General features: G+C 44.7%; 1 protein-coding gene across 1 annotated transcript in view; it reads left to right on the top strand.

Moving 5' to 3' along the window:
• The window catches only part of SLC25A33 (solute carrier family 25 member 33), a 36645-nt gene extending 10812 nt beyond the window's left edge, over nt 1-25833 (top strand). The window contains exons 2-7 of the mRNA XM_038377086.2: nt 9188-9367; nt 16359-16436; nt 18812-18912; nt 21406-21472; nt 23015-23298; nt 25362-25833. Coding sequence (XP_038233014.1) covers nt 9188-9367; nt 16359-16436; nt 18812-18912; nt 21406-21472; nt 23015-23298; nt 25362-25561 — 910 coding nt within the window. The 3' untranslated portion in view covers nt 25562-25833. The remainder of the gene's footprint in view (nt 1-9187; nt 9368-16358; nt 16437-18811; nt 18913-21405; nt 21473-23014; nt 23299-25361) is intronic.
• The last annotated feature ends 1742 nt before the right edge of the window (nt 25834-27575 follow it).

Genomic DNA, 27575 nt, shown 5'->3' with positions numbered 1-27575 from the left:
CTGCTTACTAGCTGTTTTGTGGCCCTTCTGGCACTGATGGGAATTCTTGCACATCATGGGAAAGATCCGTTTCTGTTGCGATCACGTGTTTCTGCTGCCTGTAATTCTTAGGTGAGGGTGGAGAGAGTAGATGCTACTTTTAGCTACCTTAGACCTTTCTGATTCTGGACTGCTTTCTCTTTCCTAAAGAAGAACAAATGGATTGCAAAACCCTTTTATTTTGATTTTACAAGAGGCTGATGCAATAAAAGCTGTGTATCTTGTCATGAGAACTAAAATTTTGTAGCTGGTATCTCCAAAGTAATTTTAACCAGTACAGAGTCTTGGTGGACGTGATAGCTGTAACTTTTACTTTGGAAACTGGTCTGGCTGCATATTCATAATCCAGTACTGCAAGGGTTTGGCTTTGTTTGCGGATCTGTTTAAGGTTGTTGCTGTTTTTTTCCTTTTCCCAGATGTGAGAGTATGAGACGCTCTGGGAATACTAGAAAGTATTTCCTTTATGTGCAGCAGGCTATTTTCAGCTACCTTCCCAGGAAATAGAACATCACAGGGAGAGATGATGCAAGGAAACCTCATGTGGAGGAAAATTAGCTGATCAGAGCACAGTGTTAATATACTGAAGTACTTACTGGAGCTGACCTGCAGAGAAGTCCAGAGATTTGCTGTGCTAGATGTTGTGTTTAAAGTCATGCTGGTAACATTTGCCCTGGACGGTTAAAGCTGATGATGTGGATACTAACTCGTGCTGTGTATCAAAAGGTTACATACTTATTCCAGGAGGTACTTGCACTTAAATGGTAGAGGCTGTATACATGTCTGAGGTTACTGAATTTCAGGATGGAAGGACAGTTTGTGTGTGTGAACAGGGCAAGATGGCAAAGAGGAGGTAGCTAGTGGCTGGAGGAGAATGGCCAGGTGTGTGAGAAGGTTAGAGAAATTGCATAACGAGATGTCACTCGGTGTAGGAATCATAATGCTCTCCTGTCAATCATGAGGACTGTGGTACTACACACTCGCGTAAACTCTAGACCATATATTTTTAGAACTAGCTCCACAAAATAATCATAGAGTCGGATAACCTTTTCATATTGTGTAATCTATTGTCTATAGGTAGTTAACTTCCTTTTATCATGTATATGAAATAAACAAGATGTAACTAGATGTTTGGCATGGTGCAGTGTGGGCTATTCCTGGTTCTAATGCAGACTTCCTGTGTGACCTTGGGCAAGTCGCTTAATCACTCGGTGCTTCGGTTTCCCCATCTGTGAAATAGAGATAATGCTTCCTTTCTCACACCCGTTACCTGTGTTGTATGTTTAGATTTGTAAGCTAATTTGGGCAGGGAAAGTTTCTTACAGTCCCTGTATGATGGGGCCCTGATCCCAGTCTAAGTGCTACTGTAATATAAATAATCAAAGCATAACATGGTGTTTTTTACACTTTAACTCTAACAGCACGAAAGCACAGATCACAATACTCATGTTTGCACTGCCACCTGTTCGCTTCAAGATGCAATTCAGAGTTTTGGCTACAATCCTACGGCCTTGAATAAAAAGGGACCCCAGTAGCCAAGATTGCCTTTTGCCTAGCACCCTGTTGTAGCAATTAAGGTCTGAAACTCTCTGATGGCTGGTTAGTTGCCAGGAACAGTGAGAGGACTTTCTCTACTCTCTTTGCAGCCTGCCAGAATCCTAAGGGCATTGCCGAGCATATAAACTCTGGTTTTGGGGGTGTGGTTTTTTTAAAAAATATTTAGTCTCACCAGCATCTGGTAATATAATGTGGATGTGAGTGACACACTGCAAAAATGGTGGTTACGAACCTCTGCCTTTTTTGAGTGGCTTTACATATAATTTTGTATATCTCCAATTTCCCCCCCTGTAATAGCACCTAGCAGTTAAGACACTCTAAAAAAGAAAGCCAGCAAAGAAGATTGTATGACTAAAGCATCTGTCCCATTATTTATGTAAATAGGGAATGACGACTTTCTTTGGTGAAAGCAGAAACCTACTACTGGGCTTATATAATCTTTCATTTCAAAGGGAATGAATTAATCACTTCGGTTTCTGCTCTCGGATGATAAATTCTTTAAGATGGGGGTGTAGACAGGCTGAGTCAAGTTCCCCTCTCACACCATTGATTTCAGCGGAGTCACTTGTGATTTACACTACCATAAGTTTCAGAGTAGCAGCCGTGTTAGTCTGTATTCGCAAAAAGAAAAGGAGTACTTGTGGCACCTTAGAGACTAACAAATTTATTAGAGCATAAGCTTTCGTGAGCTACAGCTCACTTCATCAGATGCATCCGATGAAGTGAGCTGTAGCTCACGAAAGCTTATGCTCTAATAAATTTGTTAGTCTCTAAGGTGCCACAAGTACTCCTTTTCTTTTTACACTACCATAAGTGAAGGTAGAATCTGGTTTGTTGTGCCAGTGTTGGATCTAGGCATTCAGGAGCAGAGTGAAGGACTTGAGGTAACTGTCAGATCCATGCCCAGAATGCATTTCCAACACCAAACTATTTTAAAGCCTGTGCTCTGGGAGCAGACAAAGGTTTTGTTGTGAAGGGTTTTCCCTGCCCAGGGCCCCAGTCCCTTCCCCCTCCATCCTTTCTGTGTTCAGGCAAGCACATGGACAGCATGAACTGTGCGTGCTGCATTGAGGAAGATGTGCTAAAGCCTTGCGCTCCAAAGTTGTATTTGCAGAGCAGATAGCTAATGTCAGGCCCAGGTTCTGTACACAAAGTGAGCAAAGTGCTGATAACAGCCAAGTTGCTTGTTCAAAGTCAGTCTTTTTTGTGTCAGTTCTTTTGTAAATGTAGCTCAGCCTCCATCCACGCAACAGAATTTCAGCTGCTGTGTGTGTGCCTAGCTTCCTAAGCAGCTTGGGTGCTTTATTCTACAGCCAAGGTCAAAATCAAGTGGATTAAAATGGCTCGAGGCAAAGCTGTTACTGTAAAATGCATGGATTGCCACTGGTTTAGGATGAGCTCTTTCTGTTTGTGGTAGGAAGGAGCAAGAATCAAGAAGTCAAAGGAAAACACACTTGACTGTTGTTACTCATAGTTTAAGGCTCTAAAGGTCTCAGATTTCACAGGGAGGCTGTTTGCATGGGGGAGAATAATTAATGGTAAAGGGAGGAAGAATCTTGCAGCCTATCCAGCAAATGCAAACAATAATGGGGAAACTGGAATTAAAGTACCCTCTTTGCTTCCAAATAGTCCTGGATGTTCTGATCATCTTTACAGTAAGGCCTAGTCTATCCTTAAAAGTTTTGCTGTCAAAACCCCTATAGGTTTCAGAGTAGCAGCCATGTTAGTCTGTATTCGCAAAAAGAAAAGGAGTACTTGTGGCACCTTAGAGACTAACAAATTTATTAGAGCATAAGCTTTCGTGAGCTACAGCTCACTTCATCGGTAATGATTACCGATGAAGTGAGCTGTAGCTCACGAAAGCTTATGCTCTAATAAATTTGTTAGTCTCTAAGGTGCCACAAGTACTCCTTTTCTTTTTGCGAAAACCCCTATAGTGTAGATAGATGCAGCTTATACAGGCAAAAATAAATGTTTTTGCCCTTATAGTTTATATCAATTCAGCAAGCAAAATTAGCTCTACCAGCAAAAGCACATTTATGGCCAGCTTTTCTCAAATGCGGTCACCAGGGGATTTTTCTGTGGGTATGATAGCTTCCTGGGTGAAGACCTGAGTGGAGGGGCGCAAAGCATTAGCCCCTTGCTGCAACACCCAGCTGTTGCTCCTGGCTGACTTGGTGTTTGCTAGCACTGCCAGCAAGGGATCAGCCCTCTTCACCACAGAGCCTCCTGGGGGCTCCGGGCAGCACCTCTGCAGACATGTGGGGCCAGTGTGTTTGCTCAGTGGGCTTCAGGCTTCAGCCTGGGGCAGTGGAGCTTAGGGTTGGAAAAATTGTCAGAGCAGCCACTAGCAGGGGTTGGTGGCCGCACGCTGAGGCCACCAAAAAAAATTGTTCAGCAAATCCCTTACTAGGTAGGGGCTTGCGTAACAGGGGGGAAGAAGTGGCACAGGCCCCCCCAGTCAGCAGAGGCACAGAACTCCTGTGGTGCTGGGCCAGGGAGAGCGAGCTCCACTGGCCCTGCGGCGGGATGGGGAAAGAAGAGTAAGCCCCACTGACTCGGGGGAAGGTGGGAACCAGCCTCTCCAGCCGTGGACAGCATAGAGAGTGCCCCTCCAAAAACGACCACATTTTTATTCTTGTGCATGTCCCTAACACTACGGCATTTTCCTGCATAGAAACGTCTGAGAAAATCACCCCTAACCAGCCTGGCTATAGCAGCAAAAATTCTTAGTGTGTAGACCTGGCATTAGACTTTACTCTGGTGCTTATGAGTTTTGACAGCAAGTTCCTTGTAACTCTAGCAGGCACTGCTTGGCCTGTGTGTAAAATGGGGGGCAGTTTTTTGCTTCTGTCTCATGGACAACACCTAAATTGCAATTTCACCACAAGATCCACTGAATTAAATGGTTTCAGAGTAGCAGCCGTGTTAGTCTGCATTTGCAAAAAGAAAAGGAGTACTTGTGGCACCTCAGAGACCAACACATTTATTTGAGCATAAGCTTTCGTGAGCTACAGCTCACTTCATCGGATGCATTACCGATGAAGTGAGCTGTAGCTCACGAAAGCTTATGCTCAAATAAATGTGTTAGTCTCTAAGGTGCCACAAGTACTGCTTTTTGTGAATTAAATGGTATTCTCCAAAGGGAATCTCAGAGCATGTTATCACTTCAAGAAATGCTAAGACGCTTGTGTAAACAAAGAAAATGCTTCTTTCCATTGAGTTTAGCTGTGGAAGATCTCTCCTATTTAAGTTGTAGAAAGCTGAACTTTTCATTGTGGCCCTCCTACATCCTAGCTAACGCCTATAATAATATCTTATAGCACACTTCTTCAGTAGATTGCAAAGCACTTTACAAAGGAAGTATCCTACTGAGGCACATGGGGCAAAGAGTCTTGACCAAGGTCACTCAGCCAGGGCAGTGGAAGAGGTGAGAATAATACCCAGCTCTTTTGAGTTTTAGTTCGGAGCTCTGTCCACTTGGCCACACTGCCTCTGTTGATCATTACTGGCAAGGGTTAATTCTGGAGCAGAGATTTTCAGCATGATTGCAAGAAGCAGCATGTATGTAAGGTGAGGTGCAACACACTAGTTCAGGGGGTCTCGCACTCAATCTACGTTAGGGCTAGTGCCAGTCCTCAAATCCTCCCAGCAGGCCAGTAATGTCACTGACGATGGTGTTCAGAAAAGAAAATGTTTGTTTTGTTTGTTTTGAATTTCTTAGCAATAATAAAACTGTCATACAACTTTATACAATTCTTTGCCTGCCAGAGTTTTTAGTGTTTGCCAGACACCTGGCAACACTTCAATTCTGTCAGTTTATTGATATTTGGCCTCAGTGACTAAGCAGTTCAAACTTTCAGGATTACAGCAAGGTGTGGATCAGATAGCTGTGGTCGGTATTTTGACTTGTTTATATCAATGGGGGGGCGGGGAAGTGACACTGCCTCCATAGCTTACTCTGCCTGGCAACTAATGATGCTGCCTCCATGGCTGATTCTGCCCAGTGACTAGTGATGATATTTCTGTCCCTCTCCCCCAGCCAATGGGAGCTGCAGGGTGCGGTGCCTGCAGAAGACAGAGCCAGCAGCGTGGTTATATGAGTTTCTCCTCTATGGGCTCCAGGGGGGAGGTTCTCAGGCCGCAGATGGCCCGTGGGCCGGTAATTTGAGACCCCCTCCACTAGTTCCTTGCGGCAGCTCTGGAACTACGTTATACCGCCAGTGGAATTAGTCCGTCTGCAAGATGGTAGAGCTTCCTGAATCTCCATCTCCTTCCTCCCCCCCCCCCCCGTACCCTAGGCCACTTACATAGCAGTACAGTAACTCCTCACTTAATGTTGTAGTTCTGTTCCTGAAAAATGCGACTTTAAGTGAAACGATGTTAAGCAAATCCAATTTCCACATAAGAATGAATGTAAATGGGGGGGAGTTAAGTTCCAGGGAATTTTTTTTGCAGTACAGTACTATAGTTGGGAGGTGCCCTCGCCTTACCCCTCACAGGCACAGCCCACTGGCACTGGAGACACGCAGGCAAGGAGGCTGAAGGTGCTGTAGGCTAGGAGAAGCACATTGCACAGCTGCAGCTTCCCCTACTCTGCAAGGACCAGGGGTGGGGGGCTCAACCCTCAGCCTGCCCACTCCACCCCTTCCCCCAAGCCCCCACCCTTGACCCACCTCTTCTACCCTCCCTCCCCCCCCTTAATCCGCACGCCACATCCTCGCTCCTCCTCCCCTGCCTCCTGTCTGCGGCAATCAGCTGGCTTGCAATGTTCAGGGGGCAGGAGAGGGAGGGGGAGCCTGCGCGCGGAGTGAGGACTCCTCCCTCCTGAACGCCACAAGCCAGCTGATTGCCATGGGCAGTGGGGAAGTGCTGATCCACAGGATCTGCCAGCGGGTGGGAGGGGCGTAGGGGAGCTGATGGAGGGGCTGCCAGCTGTGGACAAAGCAGGCAGCCAAACGATGTTATAGCAAAGCATTGCACAACTTTTAATGGAACATGTTCTGTAATTGAGGAGGGACATAAGATCGAAACAACATTAAGTGAGAGGACGTTAAGTGGGGAGTTACTGTAGAACCTCTCTGAGCAACAAACTTGCATATTGTCCTAACCAGCAGCCTTGCCCCACGTCTCGGCACAGATGTAACAGCAGAATGGTGTTGTAAGCTTATTGGAAAAGTTATGCGTATTACTGCAGCTTTACACAATATGTACTATGGGAAAAAAAACATTTGCTAGCATGCAGTGAACTGTTAGGATAAATCATTGTAAACAACATTTGTCAAAATAAATGAACCAGCTACATCTTTCCCAATCAGAAGTGCAAGTTAGCATTGTTCATTGCTCAATGTATACACAGTAGTTGCTAGTCGTTGGGGGGGGAGAGGGGGGCCATGAGCAGGTTTCAGGGGGTCTGCCAAGCAGGGACAGCATTAGACTTTTTGTGGCTCATGACAGAAAGCTGAAGCCCCGCCCCGTGTAGCCCAGGGCCCAAAGCCCTGCCACCTAGGGCTGAAGTTGAAGCCTGAGCAACTTAGCTTCACAGGGCCCTCCCTCTGTGACATGGGGCTCTGGGCAGTTGCCCTGCTTGCTACCCACTAATGCTGGTCCTGGCTTTTGTATGCAGAAAACCTGTTGTTGTGGCATAAGTGGGACGTGGAGTTTTTATAGCATGTTGGGGTGGGGGCTCAGAAAGGAAAACGTTAAGAAACCTGCCCCCCCACAGACTTGCGGTATGCCTGGCACTGCACAGTAAGCCTAGGCTCTGATTCAGGTTCAGCCCAAGCCCTCCTTTCCTCCGCACACACACATCAGTCTAACTCATGTCAGCAAGCACTCAGGACCTGGGTCATAGGACCCTGCTAGGGCTTCAGGCTCTCACCCACCCCCCGAACGTTTTGCACTGTGGATGCAGCTCAAGCTGTAGACCCAAGTCAGAATGTCTGTGTAGTGCAGTATTGACACACACTAGCATGGCTGTGATACCATGGTTAAGCAATTGTAAACCCAGGTGTACAATACAGTGAGGATGCTTGAACACAGGCTTGGAAACACTGGTCCACAAGCCTGGATCCCACTGACGTGGATTTACAATTCTGTGTGTAGACACGGTTAAGGGCTTGTCTACTCAGGGACATTCAGGAAAGAAATGCGTACTTTTAGTTAGTTTGGAATTAAAAGTGCATTAGTTACACCACATTAATCCCTGGGTGGACACTCATTCAGAATTTAAGTGGCCTTAATTCGGTTTTGTTCACTAGTGAATTAAACTAAAATGAGTAAGATCACTTAAATTCTGAATGAGTGTGTCCATTCAGGGATTTAATGCAGTTTAACAAATCCACTTTAAATTTACATCCATAAATTAATTCACATTAATTTTCCTTTGTCCCCAAGTAAACAAGTCCTCTCTATACCATTTGCTAACAGGAAGAAACCATTAGTCAAGAAAAGGAAGACAAAGAAGACTAAATTGGGTTTTGTCAGCATGTAGATAATGGTGGGGAAAATAAGAGTTGAACAACAAGAGCAGCAACCATAGCACGTGGTGTTACAGTTGAGAAAACAGACAAACTGAAATGAAACTAAATGCTTTTATTACACTTCTTTGTTCTGATTCTTTCTATCAGGTGGCAACAGTTTGTGTCAAGGACAAGATTTTCTTGACCCTTGTGAGTAGGGGCTAATGCACAGGCTTGGAATCCATGGTTTGATTGTTTTTTTTAATTGTTAGTAAAGGTGTTATAGTTAAATATATAAATTACACCTGAGCTTCCCATATCAGAGTCGGTGACCCATCCAATTTGACCGCATAGCTTGTCCTTTTGCCCCCCTCTCCTGCCCACTGTCTTGTTCTCAAATATTCGCTAGTTCTTCAGGGCAATTAACTTGGACGTCTGAGATTCCTCCACCTACCACTTCTCAGAAGAGAGTGTATGAACTGCTTTTTAAAATGACTGACTGAAGGAGAGAAGGCTTTGTCACATCACTTTCGGCACAAGTCCCCTACAGTTGCTATTTTTTTACCGTCTCTAGCTAGGCTTCCTTGATGGAAGAATCCCCCAAGGACACAAATCTAGAGCCTTCTTTGTAATAAGGCTAGTGACCCACTTAAAAACTGGAATTATCCCACTCCATTCAAGAAAACCAAATTCTCTTGCACAGTAAGATCAGGTGACCTGGACAAACAGGAACATAGAACACGGGACTAAGAGCTGATCAGTTGCTATTGATTTGGGAGTTTTGCTGACCTTCAGAACCCGTGTGCCACTGGTAACTTACGCAAGCATTGAGTAGAAAATGATTCACTAAATCTTTTTGAGACAAGGAAGCATTAGTGCTCCTGAATCTCTTTCTGAATGCTCCTCTTTTGCCCCATGCCAAAAATTCCCCTCTCCCGATATTGACGTAAACACAGTTGTAACTCTCTTGCAGTGGGAGAAGGGAAGGGAAAGAACTTCATATATATATATATATATATATATATATATATATATATATATATATATATATATATATATATATATAATTTATATAACGGTGGTGTTTCGATATGACATTCTTTTGCTTACACTGTTTGCATTGTGCCATACAGGTGCGGGGGTACAGTTGGTGCCATTGTTACATGTCCCTTAGAAGTAATAAAGACCAGGCTCCAGTCTTCAAGGCTAGCGTTCCGGACTGTCTACTATCCTCAAGTCCAGCTGGGGACGATCAGTGGGGAAGGAATGGTCAGGCCGACATCTGTATCACCTGGACTTCTCCGGGTTCTAAAGTGAGTACAGCTCTTGTCATTCATAGCATCCTGTGCAACCAATGGATTTGACTCTGATTTCATTGGCACTGGTTTTACGCCTGAATGGTGTCATTCTGGATTCACACTGGTGTGAGATGGGAATTGGGCCTTACGTATTCAGCATCAACTGAAAAGTTGAATTAACCTTTAAAAATGTATCTTGTGGAAGCACCTTTGAATTTTCAAAGGAACTTATTTAAAACTGCACTGAGAAGTTTTCCAAAGAGTATTGGTTTGGATAAGTGTCTGGAGGTATTATTTTTAAATAGACTTATCGGCTCTAAGCTTTCTGGTAAGTATGAAGCCCCAAGGCTCAAGAGACAGTAGTATTATCTTGCCAGGTGATATGTACATCCACTTGCAGGAGAAGTTTTAAAAATATGCCTTTCCTCCATAGCACTTCCTATAGCTCAGAACATGTGGATTCTCACCCTGTTCATCCTTTTGGATTTCTCATGTTTCTCAGTCTTTTGCACTGGAGCAGTGTGATGGGCAAGTCCTGCTGGCTAGGCCCCTGTCTTAGCTGTGTGACTGAAAGACTGAGTGAGCCACTGAGACAGAACTCCTCCCTCTCATCTCTGGAGGTGGTGACAGTCCTAGTTCAGAGTCAGAGCAGCATGGGAGAAAAACCTTTTGTTGCTGCTGTCTGTGCTGTGTACCTGTTCTGGGGACCATGGACTCCAAGACTGTCACTCTAACTGAGGTCTGCCTCTCCACCTGTTTCAGGGAACCTGGTCCCTTTTGTTTTGATGGGCTGTACCCACCTTTCTAAGGTTTTGTGGGCCCCCCTCCCGCCTGTGTGGGTGGGTGTTCAGTTGCTTTGATGGGCAGAATCTACCAACACCAGTCATCAAATAGGCTGGGGCCTTGGCCTAAAACTCATTTAAAAAAAAAAAGAGAGAGAGAGAGCGAGCCAAGAGCCCATCAAGTGATGGAGAAGGGAAGAGTGTAAAGGCCATAGTGTGTGGTATCTTGCATTGCTCAACTGCCACTGTGTTTTAGAGTATTAGACTGTAGTTTAATAATATTGGAATGGTCCAAACTAACCTCTGACACACTCTGTGCTGGAGGGTGAAGGAGTGTGAAACACGCCACTGCTCTGGGTTTGCAGGGCAGTAGCGCAGTGGTGTACACTTGGGATTGCTTTTCAAAGCAATCTATCCATGTCTTTCTTTTAAGGCTTAGATTCTGCCAAAAACTGCACAATTGGCAGCTTCAAGATTGAGCTTTCCCAGTGGCGCTCCAGCTGCCAGGTATCCTGTTCCCAGCTTCTTTGAAACAATAGATTGATAAAACTAACAATCTATTTTATACAAGCTTCCTATCTTTCATGTTTGCCACGTCATTCATTGCCGTCCCCCTTCTTACATTCCCAGCTACGTGCTGCAAATTAGATGAGACTTAGTTTCTGTCCATGAACCTGAACTCATGCAAACAGGATCTACATGATGTAATCTTGGCTCAATACCTGGGGGTTGGAAGGTCTCGGGCAGAGGCAGGCAAACTACGGCCCGCGGGACTGTCCTGCCTGGCCCTTGAGCTCTCAGCCAGGGAGGCTAGCCCCCGGCCCCTCCCTTGCTGTTCTCCCTCCCCCGCAGGTGCGCCGCTGCGCGGACAGCACATCTTGCTCCCACCCACCTCTGAGGCTTTCCAATAAGCCTGTCCTGCCGCTCTGAGCGGCATGGTAAGGGGGCGGGGGGAGTTGGATATGGGGCAGGAGGCCCCGGGGGGGGAGGGTGGGTCAGGGGACAGGGATTGGTTGGACGGAGCAGGAAGTCCCGGGAGGGGGAGGGGGTCAGGGGACAGGGATTGGTTGGACGGGGCAGGAGGTCCCGGGGGAGTCAGGGGACAGGGATTGGTTGGATGGGGCAGGAGGTCTGGGGGGGGGAACACCGGTCAGGAGACAGGGAGCGGGTTGGGGGGCAGGGGATCATGGGAAGAGGTGGGACAGGGAGTTGGATAGGGCGTGGAGTCCTGGGGGGGCAGTTAGGGACAGGGGTCCCAGGAGGGGTCGGTCAGGGGACAAGGAGCTGGGGGGGGAATTGAATGGGTTGCGGTTTCTGAGGGGGGCATTTGGGGGTGGGACGTGGGAGGTGGGCAGGGGTCAGGATGTTTGCAAAGGCACAGCCTTCCCTACCCAGCTCTCCATTCCGTTTCGTAACCCCGATGTGGCCCTTGGCCTGGTCTAAGGTGATCTTTTGAATTTGGAGGGCTTCCTAGTACAAGTAGGATACTGGTGAATGTGTGTAAATGCATCCGATGAAGTGAGCTGTAGCTCACGAAAGCTTATGTTCTAATAAATTTGTTAGTCTCTAAGGTGCCACAAGTACTCCTTTTCTTTTTGGTGAATGTGTGTAAATGAGGGTTTCTCTGCACTGTTATGAAAGGTGTTGATTGTGACATGCCACACTGGAACTCATGGGGGAGGAGAGGGAAGAGGAAGGAGACGATGTCTTTCACAAAAGCAGTCCAGCTAGAAAACCCAGCATGAACAGTCCCTCAGACAGCCCTATTCTTTCCTCCTCTCTTGCTATTTCTGACTGAACGAGCAGCCTTCTATCTGCTACTAACGGGTGGTTTCAGGCAGTGCACATTATATGCTCGTTCCCATAAATCCTCAGCTGGGAGTTTGAACTCTCCCTGCATATCCCTGTTGGAAAATTTCCAAGGCTTGTCAGATGCCTCTGCAGACAGGTAGGAGCAGCAGTCTGTTCGGCCTAATGTTTCCATGACATACATCCAACAAAAGAAGATTGGAGCGAAGGCAAGCCAGTGCTCCCAAGCTCACGGTTTTGTATGGCCTAACCTGAGGCTTTTCTGAAGAAAGCAAAGGCAAAATCTAATCTGCACCAGGTTTATGTGGATCTTCGCAAATAAATATTTGCACTTTATTTTCGTGCAGTGATTTTTTTTTGTTTACATCAGGCATTTTGATGCATTCTCCCTCCCCCCCAAAAAAGCCCAGCAAAACATGTTGGTTGATTCATGTAATACTGATAAATTTGGCACATTGCCCAGTGAAGTTGCATGAATTAGATAACAATACAGCGGCAATCAAGTCCTCTACAGATTGTGCAGCTTGCGTCACGTCACAACTTGAATCTTGTATTATAGACAAGCAGTTCGTCTTTCCCACCCCATCCCCCAAATGCCAAGCACTCCTCTTTATAACATTTTTTTTTTTTTTTGGTCAGATTGAATCTAAAACAATGCATGATGCACAACCAAAGTAATCGGAGCAAATCAGTGCATTTTGGATGCATCTAACTCCCCTCCCTCCTGCGACACAAAGCAATCCTGATTAAAAGGGAGTCCAATAAAACCATTTCAAGGTAGCCAGCTCTAGTGACAGTATTCACCCACTCTCTCATTTTCAGGGTTGACCTTTGTGGGGAGATAGAAAGTTGGCTAAAACTGGGTGAGCCTTTTACTATCCTTATAGAATCATTAAAGTCAGCATTTGTGGTCTGGATTTATTTAATCTCGTTTCATTTCGGCAACTGCTCAAAGTCTGTTGCTTTCCTGGCTCCTTTTCCAGATGTCTGTGAAGCAATCTTGCAAATAGATTGTACTGTTTGTATTTCACAGACAATAAATTCTTTGGTGTCTTACAATGATTGAGTTCACACAGGACCTTAATGCACTCTCCTAAAGAGACAGTGTACACTTGCCACTGGCTCCCCTTTCCCATTTTGATGAAATCAGACCCCCTTGATGCTGCAGTTAACTACAACTTTGTGTAAATGGGCACATTCTCCAAGGAAAGTGTAAACGCCTTCCTTGCTGCCACCTCCAGCAAAGTTTTCAGAGACCACATTTGTAGAGCGTTCCTTATAGATAGGGGTGCACTTTCCTCCCAAGACTAATTGCCTTCTCTATAGCAATACTGGATGAAGGGGTATAGAGGGAGCATGGACTTGTTCAGCATTTTTCTTAGTTATATCATTGGAGTCGCACTGTTCAGAACCTGATTCTTCATGATTAAGGCTACATTGAGGTCACGGAATCCCTGACTTCCAGAGACCTCTGTGACCGTCTCTGCTTCAGCCCCAGGGGCCGAGGGACTGGAGCTGGCAGCCAGCGGAGCCCCAGGATGGTTGCAGCAACAGGTGACGGCAGTGATGGGGGGGCCCCCTGCAAGTTTCCAGCAACAGGCGACAGCCTCCTGAGGGGGCCCCCCTCAGGGTTCCAGCAATGGGCAACAGCCTCAAATGGAGGGGAGGGGGTCACCTTGGGCAAGTGGCTGGGGGTGTCCCATTTTCTCTTTGACAAATATGGTCATCCTGCAGTTCCGAACCTCTGTGGGTGAAAGGGGGGGGCCCCCCTGCAGTTGCCGCAGGCAGAGGGGGTTCCCCACAGCTCCCAGCTACCACAGTGGTGGGGGAAACCGTGGAGCTGCAGCAGCAAACTTCACAGCTTCCGTGAAGTTTTGTTTATTGCCTGTGACCTGTCCATGACTTTACTAAAAATAACCATGACAAAATCTTAGCCTTATTCATGACTGATTCTTCAGAGAAGATGCTGTATTAATAGCTTTTGACTCAAGCAAGCCTTCTAGAGGAGGTAATGAGTGGTGATGAATTTTTGGGGCTCCTCTTACTGATGTCTCAATGTGTTCCAGGCTGCAGAATACTAGGGGTTTGGGGCATAGATTGTCTATTTTATTGTTGTGGATGCTGTGCAAAAACACAACAACCTCAGTGGGGTCCTAGTCCATGATTGGAGCTCCTAAATGCCACTACAATACAAATAATGCTGCTGGTGGCGATTCTTCCTGCTGCTATGAACTTGAAACCTTAAAGCAGGATGGAGAGCAAATTGGGTCTTTTGCATTAATTCCCTAGGCCCTTCTCTTCTGAAACTGCTGAGTTGGGGGTGGGTGAACTAGGTGCTTTGAGTGGTATCAATAATTCCATTGAAAGGGGAAAAGCCTCCAGAGGCGCCTCTGTCAGATTGCTCCCAGGGAGTTGTGTATTGGCTATGAAAACACTGACTGTTAGGGCTAGAAAGAAAGGAAAAAAAAAATACACTGGACAGACCTGGTTAAACTTGCCTGTGGAACCTTTCAGAATGGAAAATGCTCCCAGAAGGGCAAGCTGCTTGTGTGTAAACCAGATTTTGGTGAGTCACCTCAGCTGGAAGCCACAGTCGTGACTATTAAAATGACAAAGAACAAGCAGTCACTGGATCTGTTTCCTAGGAGACACTTAGCCTTGGAGTTTACACAGAATATTCGGCTTCATTTTGGGGATGCATTTCAGAAGCTTTCTAATGAGCTTGTTTTTTAGGCTCTGCAACAAATGTTGCCAGCAGCATTAATGACCTGGAAAATAAACTTTCCAAAATGGGAGACTCAAACCAAAAAACAGGCATGTGTGAAGGACCTTCGGAAGCAGGAACTGTTTGAATTTCCTCGCATGTTTTTCACACACACTTTTTTTTTTAATTTTAATAGGAGGGCTGCTACTGCCTTGCAGGCCACTATACTGAAATCCAAAGCAGCTCCATGGCAATAAAAGTGGCTTTTGCGGGTGGGTGAAATATGGTCCATGGATACTTACTAGGGCTCAACCATTATTTTCTTACTTGTAAATGTCCCTCTGTGCCAAGGCTTCTTGCTTGGAATTGAACCCTCCACTAGGGATGCTTTTGAGTCAAACTTGTACAAAATGTGCAGGGTCCCCAGGGGGGCATCCAAACCATTTACCCTTTTTTATATTGGTGCCAGCTCATCTCACCCATTTGGGTTTAAACCATGGGAGGGAAAAAATGACACTCAAGGTCAGGAATTTGGACTGATCTTCAGCAGTGTTGCCAACTTGCACTATATTGGTGGCTGTCTTAAAGCCCCAGCTCTTGGAGTCGAGTGATTGTGACAATCTCAGCGTTCATTTTAGAAGAGTACATTTCTAGCCATCATAATAGCAAAGAAAAGCTTGAAAACGTGATCCAGGTGTAACCTAAAAGCTCAAAACCCAGAAGGCACAGAGAATGAATCCCAACATTATTATTTATTATTTTATTTTTAAATCTCATGAGTTTTAAGGCTAACTTAGGCTCTGTATATCAAATGCATGATTTTTTTCAGTGCTCGGAATTGACAATACTACAACTGCAGTGTTCTGTGCTTCTGCTTAAGAGGCCTAAACCAGAATGTGTAATGCCTGGTCAGACTAGACTCCAAGCTGCATAACAGGGAGTATGTGCTTCCCCTTGGAAGGAGGAATGTGTAGGTTCCTACTTCTGGAAACTAGTCCTCACCTTCCCCCCCGTGCTCCGACCATGTGTTCGCCTGTCCCCCCTTTCCCCCAAAAATATTCAGTCATCCAAAAAGAGTGTGTGGGGCATTTCCATTCTAGTCTTTATCTCCCCATTCCTCCTATGTGGGGAAAGCTGCATGGTTCTCTGATTCTTATGGGGTCCGGGCAGCCCCTGCGTCAGTGACTCAGGACTAGGAAAGCTCAGTGTCGCGCTCACTACAGAGTGGGTAGGGAACACTGCCTCCTATGCTCATTAGCCCCTACTGGTGACCCATTTGAAGACCCCTCAACCCCACGCACCTTTGCTTCTCAATGAAATCTCCACTTCCCCTCAAAAGCTTCCCCCTGAAGAATAGCTGTGATAGAATGAATGCTTTTTTTTGTCTTTCAGAACTGATTTCTCTTGTGATCTCTCAACTTTTTTTAATAACCCAGCTCCCAATAGTTTTCAAGCAATTGAGCTATTAAGCTGCTCTCATATGACACAAATGCAGATTTTTTCCGTAATACCCTTAAATTCCATTGTGTTAGCTTGCTTTTTCAAGTCAATAGCTAAATCAGCCAGCTTTCTACCAAAGAGCACAGCCTGATCGCTAATAGGTTTGTTGTTTAATACTGTGTTATCTTTTACCGCAGTTTTCCTGATCTGTGACTAATGGTTATTGTCTACCAGGAGAGGTAGTTGGTGATTTTGCATTTTTATTTTTTAGGTCAATTTTGGAAAAAGAAGGACCAAGGTCGCTCTTCCGAGGATTGGGTCCAAACTTGGTTGGAGTGGCACCATCAAGGTAAAGATCTTAAAGGGTTCAGTTCCATAATAATAAAAAAGTACATTTTAAGGCTATGGCACAAAGATTGTACTAAGCATATTATAAATGCTCTGTTTTTATTAAACTAGTCTAAAAACCACCCAAACAGTTAATTTATGCTGGCCAGTAGTAAGAGCACATAGTCCTAGTAGACAGGAGACCTGAGTTCCAATTCCAGCTCTGTCACAGGTGTACTCAGTGATTTGGGACAAGTTGCTTAACTTCTGTATACCTTAGTTACCCCATCTGTGAAATGGAGCTACTGAAGCTTTCCTTTTTGTAAAGCAGTTGCAGATCTATGGATGAAAAAAGTGCCATGCAAGTGTGATGCAAATATATTAAATTTGAGCCATTATTTTTGAGGTGTGCAAATCAAAACTGAGTGTGAATTAATCTTACTTAGTACTTGCCTAGCACTTTTCAATTCCTTGTCTGTTTCCCTCTCTTTTTCCCTGGGAAAAGGTGTATGAGCAGACTGAAAGCAAGTGCCTCTGTTTACAGCGCCTAAAAATCTGGCTTTCTCTGGCATTTTTATTGGCTTCTGTACATTTTGTTTCTCTGTGTGTGTATCCAGGCTGCTGCTTATGATCTTTGCTTTTCATTATCCATTTCACACACTGTCTTCACATAACTGATCTGCAGAGAGGGAACTTGAGATTGGTGGAGTATTGAATAAAAAGAGGGATTTCTGTTAGTACAAGCCAGTCCTTCTTCTTTTTTTTTTTTTTTTTTTTTTTTAAAGTATTTAGACTGCACCATGTATTTAAATGAATATCAGGAATGGATGACTCACTGGGCATAGACTGGGACAATAGAAATAAAGGGGCGCAAAAATGTGAGACTCACATTAACGCATTATTTAGTCACTCCCATGGAAGTATCTGAAAGTACTGTTTAAATATGGAATAAATTTCATGGCACCCCCAGGAAGATGGCATCTAGGGAAGCGGGTGCAGATTAGTTAAGCAACTTGCCCAGAATCACTCTGTGTGCTAGTGGCAGAGCTGGGGTTAGAACCTAGCCATCCTAGTGGCTGGGAGCATTTCTCTCAAGCCAGGTAGACAGACATGCGCTAGCTCTGCTCAAGCTAATGCGCTTAAAAATAGCAGTCTGGATGTTGCGGCACAGGTTAGCCAGCCTGGTACAAACCCTTCTGACCTTTATGGGTCCAAACTCGGGTGGCTTAGCCCATGCCACAGCGTCCATACTGGTATTTTTTAGCACACTAGCTCGAGCAGAACTAGTGCATGTCTGTCTACCTGGGCAGGGGGAAGACACTCCCAGGTGCAGTGTAAACGTACCCTCTGACTCCTCAGTCCTGTGCTTTGTGTGCAAGACTTCACTCCTTTTCATTCAGGATTTAATTGGCCAACCTCATGAGGCCGTAGGTTCAACTTGATGGCATTTTGTTGGTGTATGTATGTAACACAGTAATTGTTCAACATTACATCTGATCAATTGTAAAACTTCTATTTGGGGGGAAATTGGAAAACCAAAAGGGGGAAAACAAGGGACGTGGGGAGCCCTGGCTATCTGTTTAAACTAGCCACCACTTCAAGCACCTCTGCACTGAGCTACAGATAATACTGATCAATAGCCCCTGTTAACACTTTCCAGCATAGATGAAATTCAGGTATTGCTGTGTTGATACCCTGAATGATTTATCTCCCAGACAGAGAGACCAAAAAGAAAGGGAGGAGAGAATGTGGGCATGCACAGAGCCCTGGCATGGGGGAAATGGGGCACACACAAATGGTGGAGTGGAAATTGGGGGTTCCTAGTTTGGGGGGATAGGGGTGTACAAAAAGCCCCTGCCATGGGGGGATGGCACTCTGAACCTCTGGTGGGGGGAATTGGGGGGCATAGCTTCTGCCAACAGAGGAGTGGGGGGACCCTCAGAGCCCCTGGTGGCACGAGGGAGATTGAGAGAGGGAGGAATGGGGGGCAGGCAGAGCCACTGGCATTAAGGAGGTGAATGAAGGATGTGAGAGTTAGAGCCCTGTACGTAAGGGAGCAGTGGGGAAGTTGCAGGGAGTCCCTGAAATAGAGGGGATGGCACTCAGGGATGTGTGGGGTGGAATGGAGGAATGCAAGGAGTTCCTGATGTGCACACCGAACTTGGCCCACAGAAGCTATGAAATGCATGACACCTTAGTTCTAACCCTCTGCCTGTAAAGGCAGACATCCCAGTACAGGTTGGCAGGCTGAGCCTTTGCAGATGGAAACAATAATGTTGAGGCCCTTCTGAGATCTACCTCGTTGGTCAGGACTATGGGAGTAAAGCAGTGACTGGTTTGAATTGCATGTCTGTAGATTATCCTCTGTAGCGAGTTCTTCTCTTCTTCCTGGCACAGGGCAGTCTACTTTGCATGCTACTCCAAAGCCAAGGAACGATTTAATGGCACTTTTGTGCCCAACAGCAACATTGTGCACATTTGCTCAGCAGGCTCTGCAGGTATGTTATCGCATGGAGGGTGTCCCTTTGTCTCCCAGGCTGTCTTGCCATAGTACAAAGGTGCCCAGCCATTCTGCTTCCAGTAATGGGTTATCTGTGTCAATCCTACTCTAGAATCAGTCGCGCACCATTTCCACTCCGCTTTCAAGAACCTCTCTTTATAGAGGGCAATGAAGAAGTTTTAGCTTTCAGATGGTCCATAATTCTTTCAACGTGCTACTCTGTATGGTACACGTGCCATCTAGGGCTGCCTCAAGCACATTTCCCAGCTAAAGCAGCGGAAAATGTTGGCAATGAAGCATAAAACAGGGAACTGTTTGTATTAGTACCCTGTACAATGGCGCCTGATCTGATTGATATCTCTGTATGCTACCATAATACACATGAAGACGCAAGCTGTGTATTATGGTGCAAAAATGCCCAGATCTTTCTGAAAATGTTCATTTGGTCTCCCTGGGTTTGTGCACCCACTGTGTTGCTCGGTCTCACCATTGAGAAGGGCCTCACCATGGAGAAGAGCATTCTTTTTCCAAGAAACATTTATCCAGCAAATGATCTCCATAAAAGATTGAGATCAGGAGAGGTGGCTGAGTTCATGAAAGGACGATGTTGGGAAGGGCACCTCTAAGGAAGCAAAGTACAGGGACTGTTCACAAATCAACTCTGCTGGACCGGAAACTTCCAGCTCTCTTCAAAACAGGGAGGTGGGAGACAACTTGGCAAGCTCCTCTACGAATTCTTAAGGAACCCCTCTTTGCAGAACTAGAAGTTAATGTTCATGCAGAGGCTTAGTCAAAACCTTACTTCTGCAGCTCTCCGCTTACACAACTGAGTATCAGTTTCAACCAGGGAGGAATTAATTCCAAACAAGGATTGTTTTTACCAGTTGTATAACACAGTTGTGGGACACTTTGACAAGGATATTTTCAAAGTCACCGTAAAGCATTCGGGAGGTGAGAAATAAAACTCTAGAGGAGCCTGCCAGGCGAATACCCACATAAGATTTGTACATGCTGTAATCACCCCACATAAAGAAATGCCTAACAACTGGCATACTGCAGAGGGTCCAATAAATTCTGAAGCGTACTGGATGGGTTACCCAGTGGAACAAGGAATTTAAGCTGGGATTTTCAAATAAGCCTATGGGGCTTTCCAAGGGAGTTGGGCACACAAGTCCCTTAGGCCTGCTCTGTTGACATAGTTACACAAGTAAAACAATGTTGGGGAGGAGAGTTAGGGGATGGGGAGTAGTAACTATTTACTGAAATACTTGCACTGTTATAGCTCCTAGTGTCAGCACAATTATACGAATATAAAGATGTCTTATTCTGGACTAGTTTATTCTCCTTCCCATACAGGAATAAGATTTACCAGAAAAAAACAAAACAAAACACTTTTGTACTGATATAAATGCATCCCACTAGGGGGCTTGTAGTGCTAGACTGTACTGGAATAGTTCAAGAGGTACAACTAGGGTATAGACAGGGCCTTAGGCTCCTTTGACCATCCTAGTCTTAAAGAAATCTTACCCTGTGTTATACACCAAGCACTGCAGTTCTTGAGCAATGACCAGCCATGTGTCGTCATTCCCTTGGCTGGGGAAAGAAACCATTTGCGTGTTGTTATAATTATAAGTGCCTTTGAAACTGAGACTTAAAGATTTAAGGGGTGGGAAGAGGTAAAGTTACTAATGTCTCATGCAGCACAATATTGAGTGAATGTGCTAGTGCTGACGTGTATTTCATCTTGCTTATGTAGGAACCCTTTTAATATGGAAAACTTTGTGTATGTTTCTTCTGAAAATAAGTTTGCCATTTGCAGACCAGAAGGAGGAGGATGTTATGATGATGCTCCTCTGAACAATAAGGAAATGTGCAATTTAATTGAAATCAGCCAATCCCCAATCAGAATGGTTTTTAGATCAACTGTTCTTTGTAGTCTCTCTTTTTGTCAGCGTTGGGATGGTAACTTTGCTATTCTGGGAGAATTTACCTCAGGATGACTGCACCAGTTTACTCAGACCTAAGTCACCGAACTGCCCATTAAAAACCATACTCAAATTATCTCAGGCGTGGATGGGTTCGGTTAAGGAGATGGCTCAACAGCACCACCTAGAGTCTTGAACTATCTGATATGGATGATTGGTTCATGGACAAGTTAATAAATTATTCTAAAACCCATCAGTAAATATTAAATCTGATAGAAGGTTGTTTACAGGAACCCGAGCTATATAATAATACCAGTGCTGAGTGCTACACAAAATCCTACAGTAGAGAGAATGAATACCTCATAAGGGGAACTTGCTTTTATGATTCTGTAGCAAGGGATTGGTTCCAAACTGACTACCTCCCTCCCTACGCTTCCCGTTCTGAAATTTCTAACTAGAAACTGGCCTATGGGACTACAGAGCATTAAAGCTTAGCAATTGTCATGGTTATTGCAGCAACCAATCCCTCTTAATTACGCTTTTTTTTTTGTTTTCTTGTCTTTCAGCTTTTGTCACAAATTCCCTGATGAACCCTATATGGATGGTGAAAACCAGAATGCAGCTGGAACGGAAGTAAGTGACTGAAAGAAATTGGGCCATCTTAGTTAAGAGGGGCTCCAAAACACACGTTCTTGCCCCTTCCATCTGTGGCTCTGGCATCCCTGACCGAGCGCTTTTCCTATTCCCTGTCCTAGTCAACCCCCATAGCCTTTAAGTCCCCGTCCTGTTAGATGACCAGGGTATAGCTTAAAGCCTATCAGTTTTGTACCTTAATTTGACAAGAGGGATCACGACTGAGGAGGGGAAGGATGGTCCAATTGGTGCTAGCTTGGGACTCAAGACCCACGTTCAGTTTCCAGCTCCGCCCCAGACTTCCAGTGTGGCCTTGGACAAGTCACTTAGTCTTTTTTCTCTGCCTCAGCTCCCCATTTTTCCCATCTCACACACAGTGGTGTTGAACCTAAATACATGAAAGATTGTGAGACACTTGTATGACCCCCTTTACTAAAGTATCCAAGTACCAAAGAGAAATGCTCAGGCTGGGTTCAACGAGGTAAAGGTCCAATCTGAGGATCCAATCTGTGTCCCCTATATGACAAAAAAAGGCACTAATATTGGCTCTAAATCGTACAGAAGTGGGTTTTATATTCTCTTAGGCTAGTTCAATAATGCAAGCCCCTCCGTAACTGCCCATTAGCTACGCTCTGAACAATGTGAAGCTTTTTAAAATCCTATCATTGAGGCTGTTTAATTTCATAGAACACTATAATGGCAATAAAAGGGTCCCCTTCAGGGGTTTAAAATCCTTTGGCTCCCCCTTCAAGACCCTATTGCTCTCGACCATATGTCCTAGAGACAGAGGATAGTCTTACGTAAAAATTGATAGTAATACCTTTGAGCTGAATGATTCAGTCACCAGTGGATGTGAAAGCTATGAGGGATTATAACACAGTGAGAGCTCTGCTATAGTTAAGTTTACATTAATAATGTGACTCTTTAAAATGGCAGGTTTTTTTCCCAGGGATATGTTTGGTGATAGATCAGAAAGATCCTTAAAATACTGAGATTACTCACCAAGAAGTACTTGAAAATATGTTGTCTTACACAGTTTATAAATTTAAAAAGCCTAACTCCAGTAAGTCACTAGGTGGCACCTTTTGAACTAAATGCTGCTCGTTACCTGAAGAATCATTCCACATGCAGACGTTTGTCTCTGGCCCCGCCACAACCAGACAAGAAGGAAATTGCTAGTACAAGAAAAAGCAATGCTCCCTCCATAGTGCTGTTATTAAAGCACTAAACTATGACAGAGGAGCCAGGACTGGTGCTGAAAAGATTAGCACAGGCATGTATTAGCTGATTGGAAAAGCCAAATGTGCACAATTAGCATTACAGTCCTGCTACTGGCATTTGAAATGTGACTACAATGCCAAAAGCAATGAAGGGAACATTAAAAGTCTCTGCACAGCATTCCTAGAAAATTCCTGCAGCTACATTTAGCAGAGAGCTGTTCTTGTTTCTCCTGGGTCATTTTTCCTTTGTAATGTCTGTGCAATTTTTTGAATCTCTTGAGTTTTGCCTTGTTCTAACCCTGTTTTAATTTGCTCCTTTTAGAGTCAGGGGTTCAAAGCCGATGAATGCTTTGCAGTGTGCTAGATACGTTTACCAGACAGAAGGGGTCCGTGGTTTTTACAGAGGCTTGACGGCCTCCTATGCTGGGATTTCGGAGACCATTATCTGCTTTGCTATTTATGAAAGTTTAAAGAAGCACCTGAAGGATGTCCAGCTGCCCCCTTCCCCTACTAATGGGACCAAGAGGAACTCCACAAACTTTTTTGGACTGATGTTTGCTGCCGCTATTTCCAAGGGCTGTGCCTCCTGTATTGCTTATCCGCATGGTATGTTAAAACTCTCCATTTACCAGTACAGTAGAACAGCTGTTGCCTTTAGTCTGTATTAATCTATGGCTGACAGTGCTGTAATATTCTTATTAATCTGGAAGTCTACAGATGCCATGTTACTGCAGTGACTGCCTCTGTACCCAGATCTTCAGCATTGTTCCCATTACTCCTTGCTAGCTAAATAGCTAATTGCTGGGACTTCCTGAAAGAGGTTCGCTACAGAAAGCGAACTCTTCTCCCTCCCTTCCCTTGTTCTTCACTACTAGCCTCATCCAGCTCCTCACAGGTCTTGGAGCATGAGTGTGTTTGTTTCATTTTTATTACCTCCAGTCAGTTATGCAGTACTCAACGTGAGCTAAGTGCTTTACAGAACAAATAGACTATTGTTTCTGTCCTGAAGAGATGCATCGAGGGAGAAGGGGCTGGGGAATGACAAGGTTGCAGCATTTGGAATATGCTTGTCATTGTGGTTAAATAGATGCCACATCCCACCTCTTGTAGGCAGCTCTGTAGAAGGGTTTAGCAGGGATTTGGCCAAGCCATCACCTTCCCCTCAGATAATGAAAATTGATGGGAGTTCCACACAGAAGGGGTAGGATGGAAACAGGGCAACGAGGCTGGCTCTAAAATGCCAATGATTCTCTTTTCCTTATCTGGCAGTATTTCTTAACTCTGCTGTATGCTGTGCTTTATGGAAAAATTATTCTGATTCCCTGCACACATCTCTCTGCTAAATTCTTTCCTTCCTTTTAAAATCAGAGCCCTAGATACTGGCTGTTAACATGGCTTGAATTCTTAGTCTGATACCCTTAGATGCTACCATGAAAATGCCACTCTGGGCTTTTACCTCCTTCTCAGCACTAACTTTTAGGCCACAGATCACATCACAAATGGAAGAGAGCCCCGGGGGGGGGGGGGGAAAGACCATGAAATCCGATTCACCAAACCATTGACTAATTTAGTTTTAGTCAAAAACTAATTCTATTCCAGGCCTTCCTCTTCTTTTTTTAAATTGTCCTCGGTACCTTGTTTAATGAATGCAGCTACATATAGATTTCATAGTGCCATCAATGCTCTGAATCTATAAGAAGCCTTTCTCTACCATAGCTCTCCAGACAGATTAGATGAGGCCAGATTTTCATTGCAGCTGTACAGAGACTGTTTTTGACTTCCATCATACCTGAAAAGTATATAAATTTATGTGCAAATGAGTCAGGTAAGAGGAAAAATCTAGGGTGACTTGGGCAAAGAGAGCCTGCTTCTTGGAGAAAGCATGTTTTGATTTATACAAATTACAAGTGGCTCCTATCTAAGGCAGCAGATGCTGCTGCCATAAAGCTAAACAGCCCACACACCATGCAGATCCCCCCCACAAATCTGATTCCTTTCCAAAGCTGCCCACCACAGCAGCCCACACAAATTGTTGCACCTTGCAAGATGTTCTGAAGTTCAATGGACCCCGGCTATTTTGGAGCAGAGGAGGAAGCTAGTTTCAGAGTTGTGGGCCCCTCACAGAAAGCACTGTACTGCAAGCCGCCTTGCTTGTTCAATCCATTGGTATCCAGCCCAAGTGCATCTGTCGATCACAGCTATGGCCTTGAACAACACCGTAGCTGTGCCAAATCAAAAGTGGCTTCCCTCCTGTTTCATGGTAAATGCCACCAAGCCCAGCTCACACCATACACCAGCTTGAGGAGAGCACAGGACCTACTTAACTGTGCACCCCCTTTCCAAAGCACAGTGTGGGGAATGTGAGCAGAAACGGAGGAGGTGGTCAGCTGAGTAACAGCCCTTATGAGCAAGCCATCCATTTTTTGTGCAGTTTGGTGTTTACATGGAAGTGGAAAGCCAATTTTAACTTCCTGCCTTTCCTGGCAAGCAGTGCCTGCAGGACTCCAGGGTTTGTAGGTGAGCGGATTATCCAACAGGCATCTTACTTGTCCAGAGTAAGGTTCTGGTTGCCCTGAGCTATGCAGGCTCTTCCCGAAACCTGAACGTGTTTCTGGGCTGGGGGATTTGACTGGAGACACTAACCTAGTGCTCTGTTTGTTCCCCCCCAGAGGTCATACGGACAAGACTGCGAGAGGAAGGCACAAAATACAAGACTTTCTTTCAGACGGCTCGTCTGGTAGCACGTGAGGAAGGCTACCTGGCTTTCTATAGAGGACTCTTTGCGCAGCTCATCAGGCAGATACCAAACACAGCCATTGTGTTGTCCACTTATGAGCTAATTGTGTACTTGCTGGAAGACCGCACCTAGTAGCAGAGCCAGGGAACATCCTTTGGAAAATAAAAACTGACTTGAGCAAATAGCCATTTAAGAGACTGATACAGGTGATGAAGATGGAGAATAGCTATGAGTCTCTGATCACCTGCTGGACACTTTTTTTTTTTTTTTTCCCCCCCTTTTGGATTCATCCTTTCTGGAAGGGTTCAACTAATTAACGTTAATAGTTAATTATAACTTTTTAACTTAAGGAAAGATGATTCAGTATTAAACTGCTACTAAATTAAATCATGCTATTTAATTTATGTATGTTTTGTTTGTCCTTTTCTTTAAGCACAGGTATATGTGGCATATATGTACTGGTGCTATTGAGATGTCTCTTGGATTGATAGTCATTAAAACTGTATTGAAGTGGGAAAGGAACTGGTTTGGAGTCTGAAACTGAGACCTACCACTGGTGTCACACACTATCATTTTCCAGAAGTACTGAGGCCGGAGACCTTTCAGTGTGCTTCGTGGCTGATTCATGGGTGTAATATTCATCACTCCTGTGAGCTTTCAGAATGGGGTACTGAGCACAGTGAGGCAGCTTTGTAACATGTAACTCGACCAGTATAAAATGTTTATGCCAGAATTTCCTGGATGAGCCGCTATGTTGGAAGACATTCCTGTAAAGGTTAAGCAAAATAGCTCTCCTGACATAAACTTAAACCATACTTGGGAGGAGCACCTCATTTAATGTTTGCATCATTTAAGTCTTCTCTAATCTATTACTTTCCTCATCTCCAATGGTGACTTCTTTTCTGAATGGCATGGGGGAATCAGTACAAATTCTTCAAGGTATGAAGCCAACTCTAGAGCTCCACTTTCTGGTGCAGTATCTAGGAGCTAAACAGTTTTAATTGATGATAATAATTATTATTAATCTGATTTGACCCTGAGAAACAGCATCTTGGGGATTGGAATGCAATCATGTGCATCTTACCTCCTGATAACCCTTGCTACCTCACTAGGCTAAGTAAAAACAATATAAAGCTATGTAATGAGACTTAAGGAAACCATGTATGAAGTTAAAAATGGAGAGACACAGATCTCCTACACCAGTACAACCTATTGGACTGTTCTCACCCCACTTCATGTAGGTTCAGTAATCTCTTGTGTGCTCCAAGGAGACCAGATTGAATGGTTCCTCCCCCCTCCCCCCCACTTTGGTCATCTTTCACCACTAGTCAGTAACATAGCTCCTGCCTCTCCATTTTTAATTACACACCCTGCATAACTCTAATCCTTTCATGGGGCTATTGAAATGTGCTTATACTTAAGCAGTCATTTATACTGTTGTAGCACCCAGTGGCCTAGATATCACTGCCCAGGTATAATTGCTGGGTGTTTCTGGATTATTTTGGGGGGACTTAAAGGGTTACATTCGGTTTTGCCTTTTTGACTGGCCACTGTGTTCTTGTACCCATTAGTGTAACTTGCTTTGACAGCTGAGACAAATGCTACAGTGCAAGAAAGATCATCTTCTGTCTTTTCTACAGCGGAACTGAACAACTGAGCTCCTTGTGACTTCAGCAGGTGTTGAATTCTTGGGCATGTACCAGTGTTTACTTCTCTAACTTCACCAAGAAGCAAACCCAGACTTGGGAGAGTGTTACAAATAGTTAGGAAAAAGCCCAGGAGTGAGGCTAGGGCTCTAGAATCCTGTCTGTTTGTAAAAGGCTAATGAGAATAACCATGATGGTTAGAAATGTACTTACTGACCCACTCTGTCTCTAATAAAATGCCAATCTGGATGCTAACAGTTAAGCCCCCATTGAGGACAACTGCAGAGGTAGGAGGAAGTGAAGCATATGTACCCTATAGATGAGGCCCAATGTAACTATAGAAGAATTTATTAAATCCTACAGTGGTTCATTGGAAGGAGAGAATGTAACATTTAATTTGAATTCAAAATTTAAAAAATTGCAAGTTGAATAAACTAGGAATTGTGAAAGGACTCTTAAAATAGTTTTGGTTCTTGTCTCTCTTTTAAAACCTTTGTGGG

The sequence above is a fragment of the Dermochelys coriacea genome, chromosome 18 (genome assembly GCF_009764565.3).
Source record: "Dermochelys coriacea isolate rDerCor1 chromosome 18, rDerCor1.pri.v4, whole genome shotgun sequence".
Lineage (NCBI taxonomy): Eukaryota > Metazoa > Chordata > Testudines > Dermochelyidae > Dermochelys > Dermochelys coriacea.
This window is presented reverse-complemented; position numbering and strand designations above follow the sequence as displayed.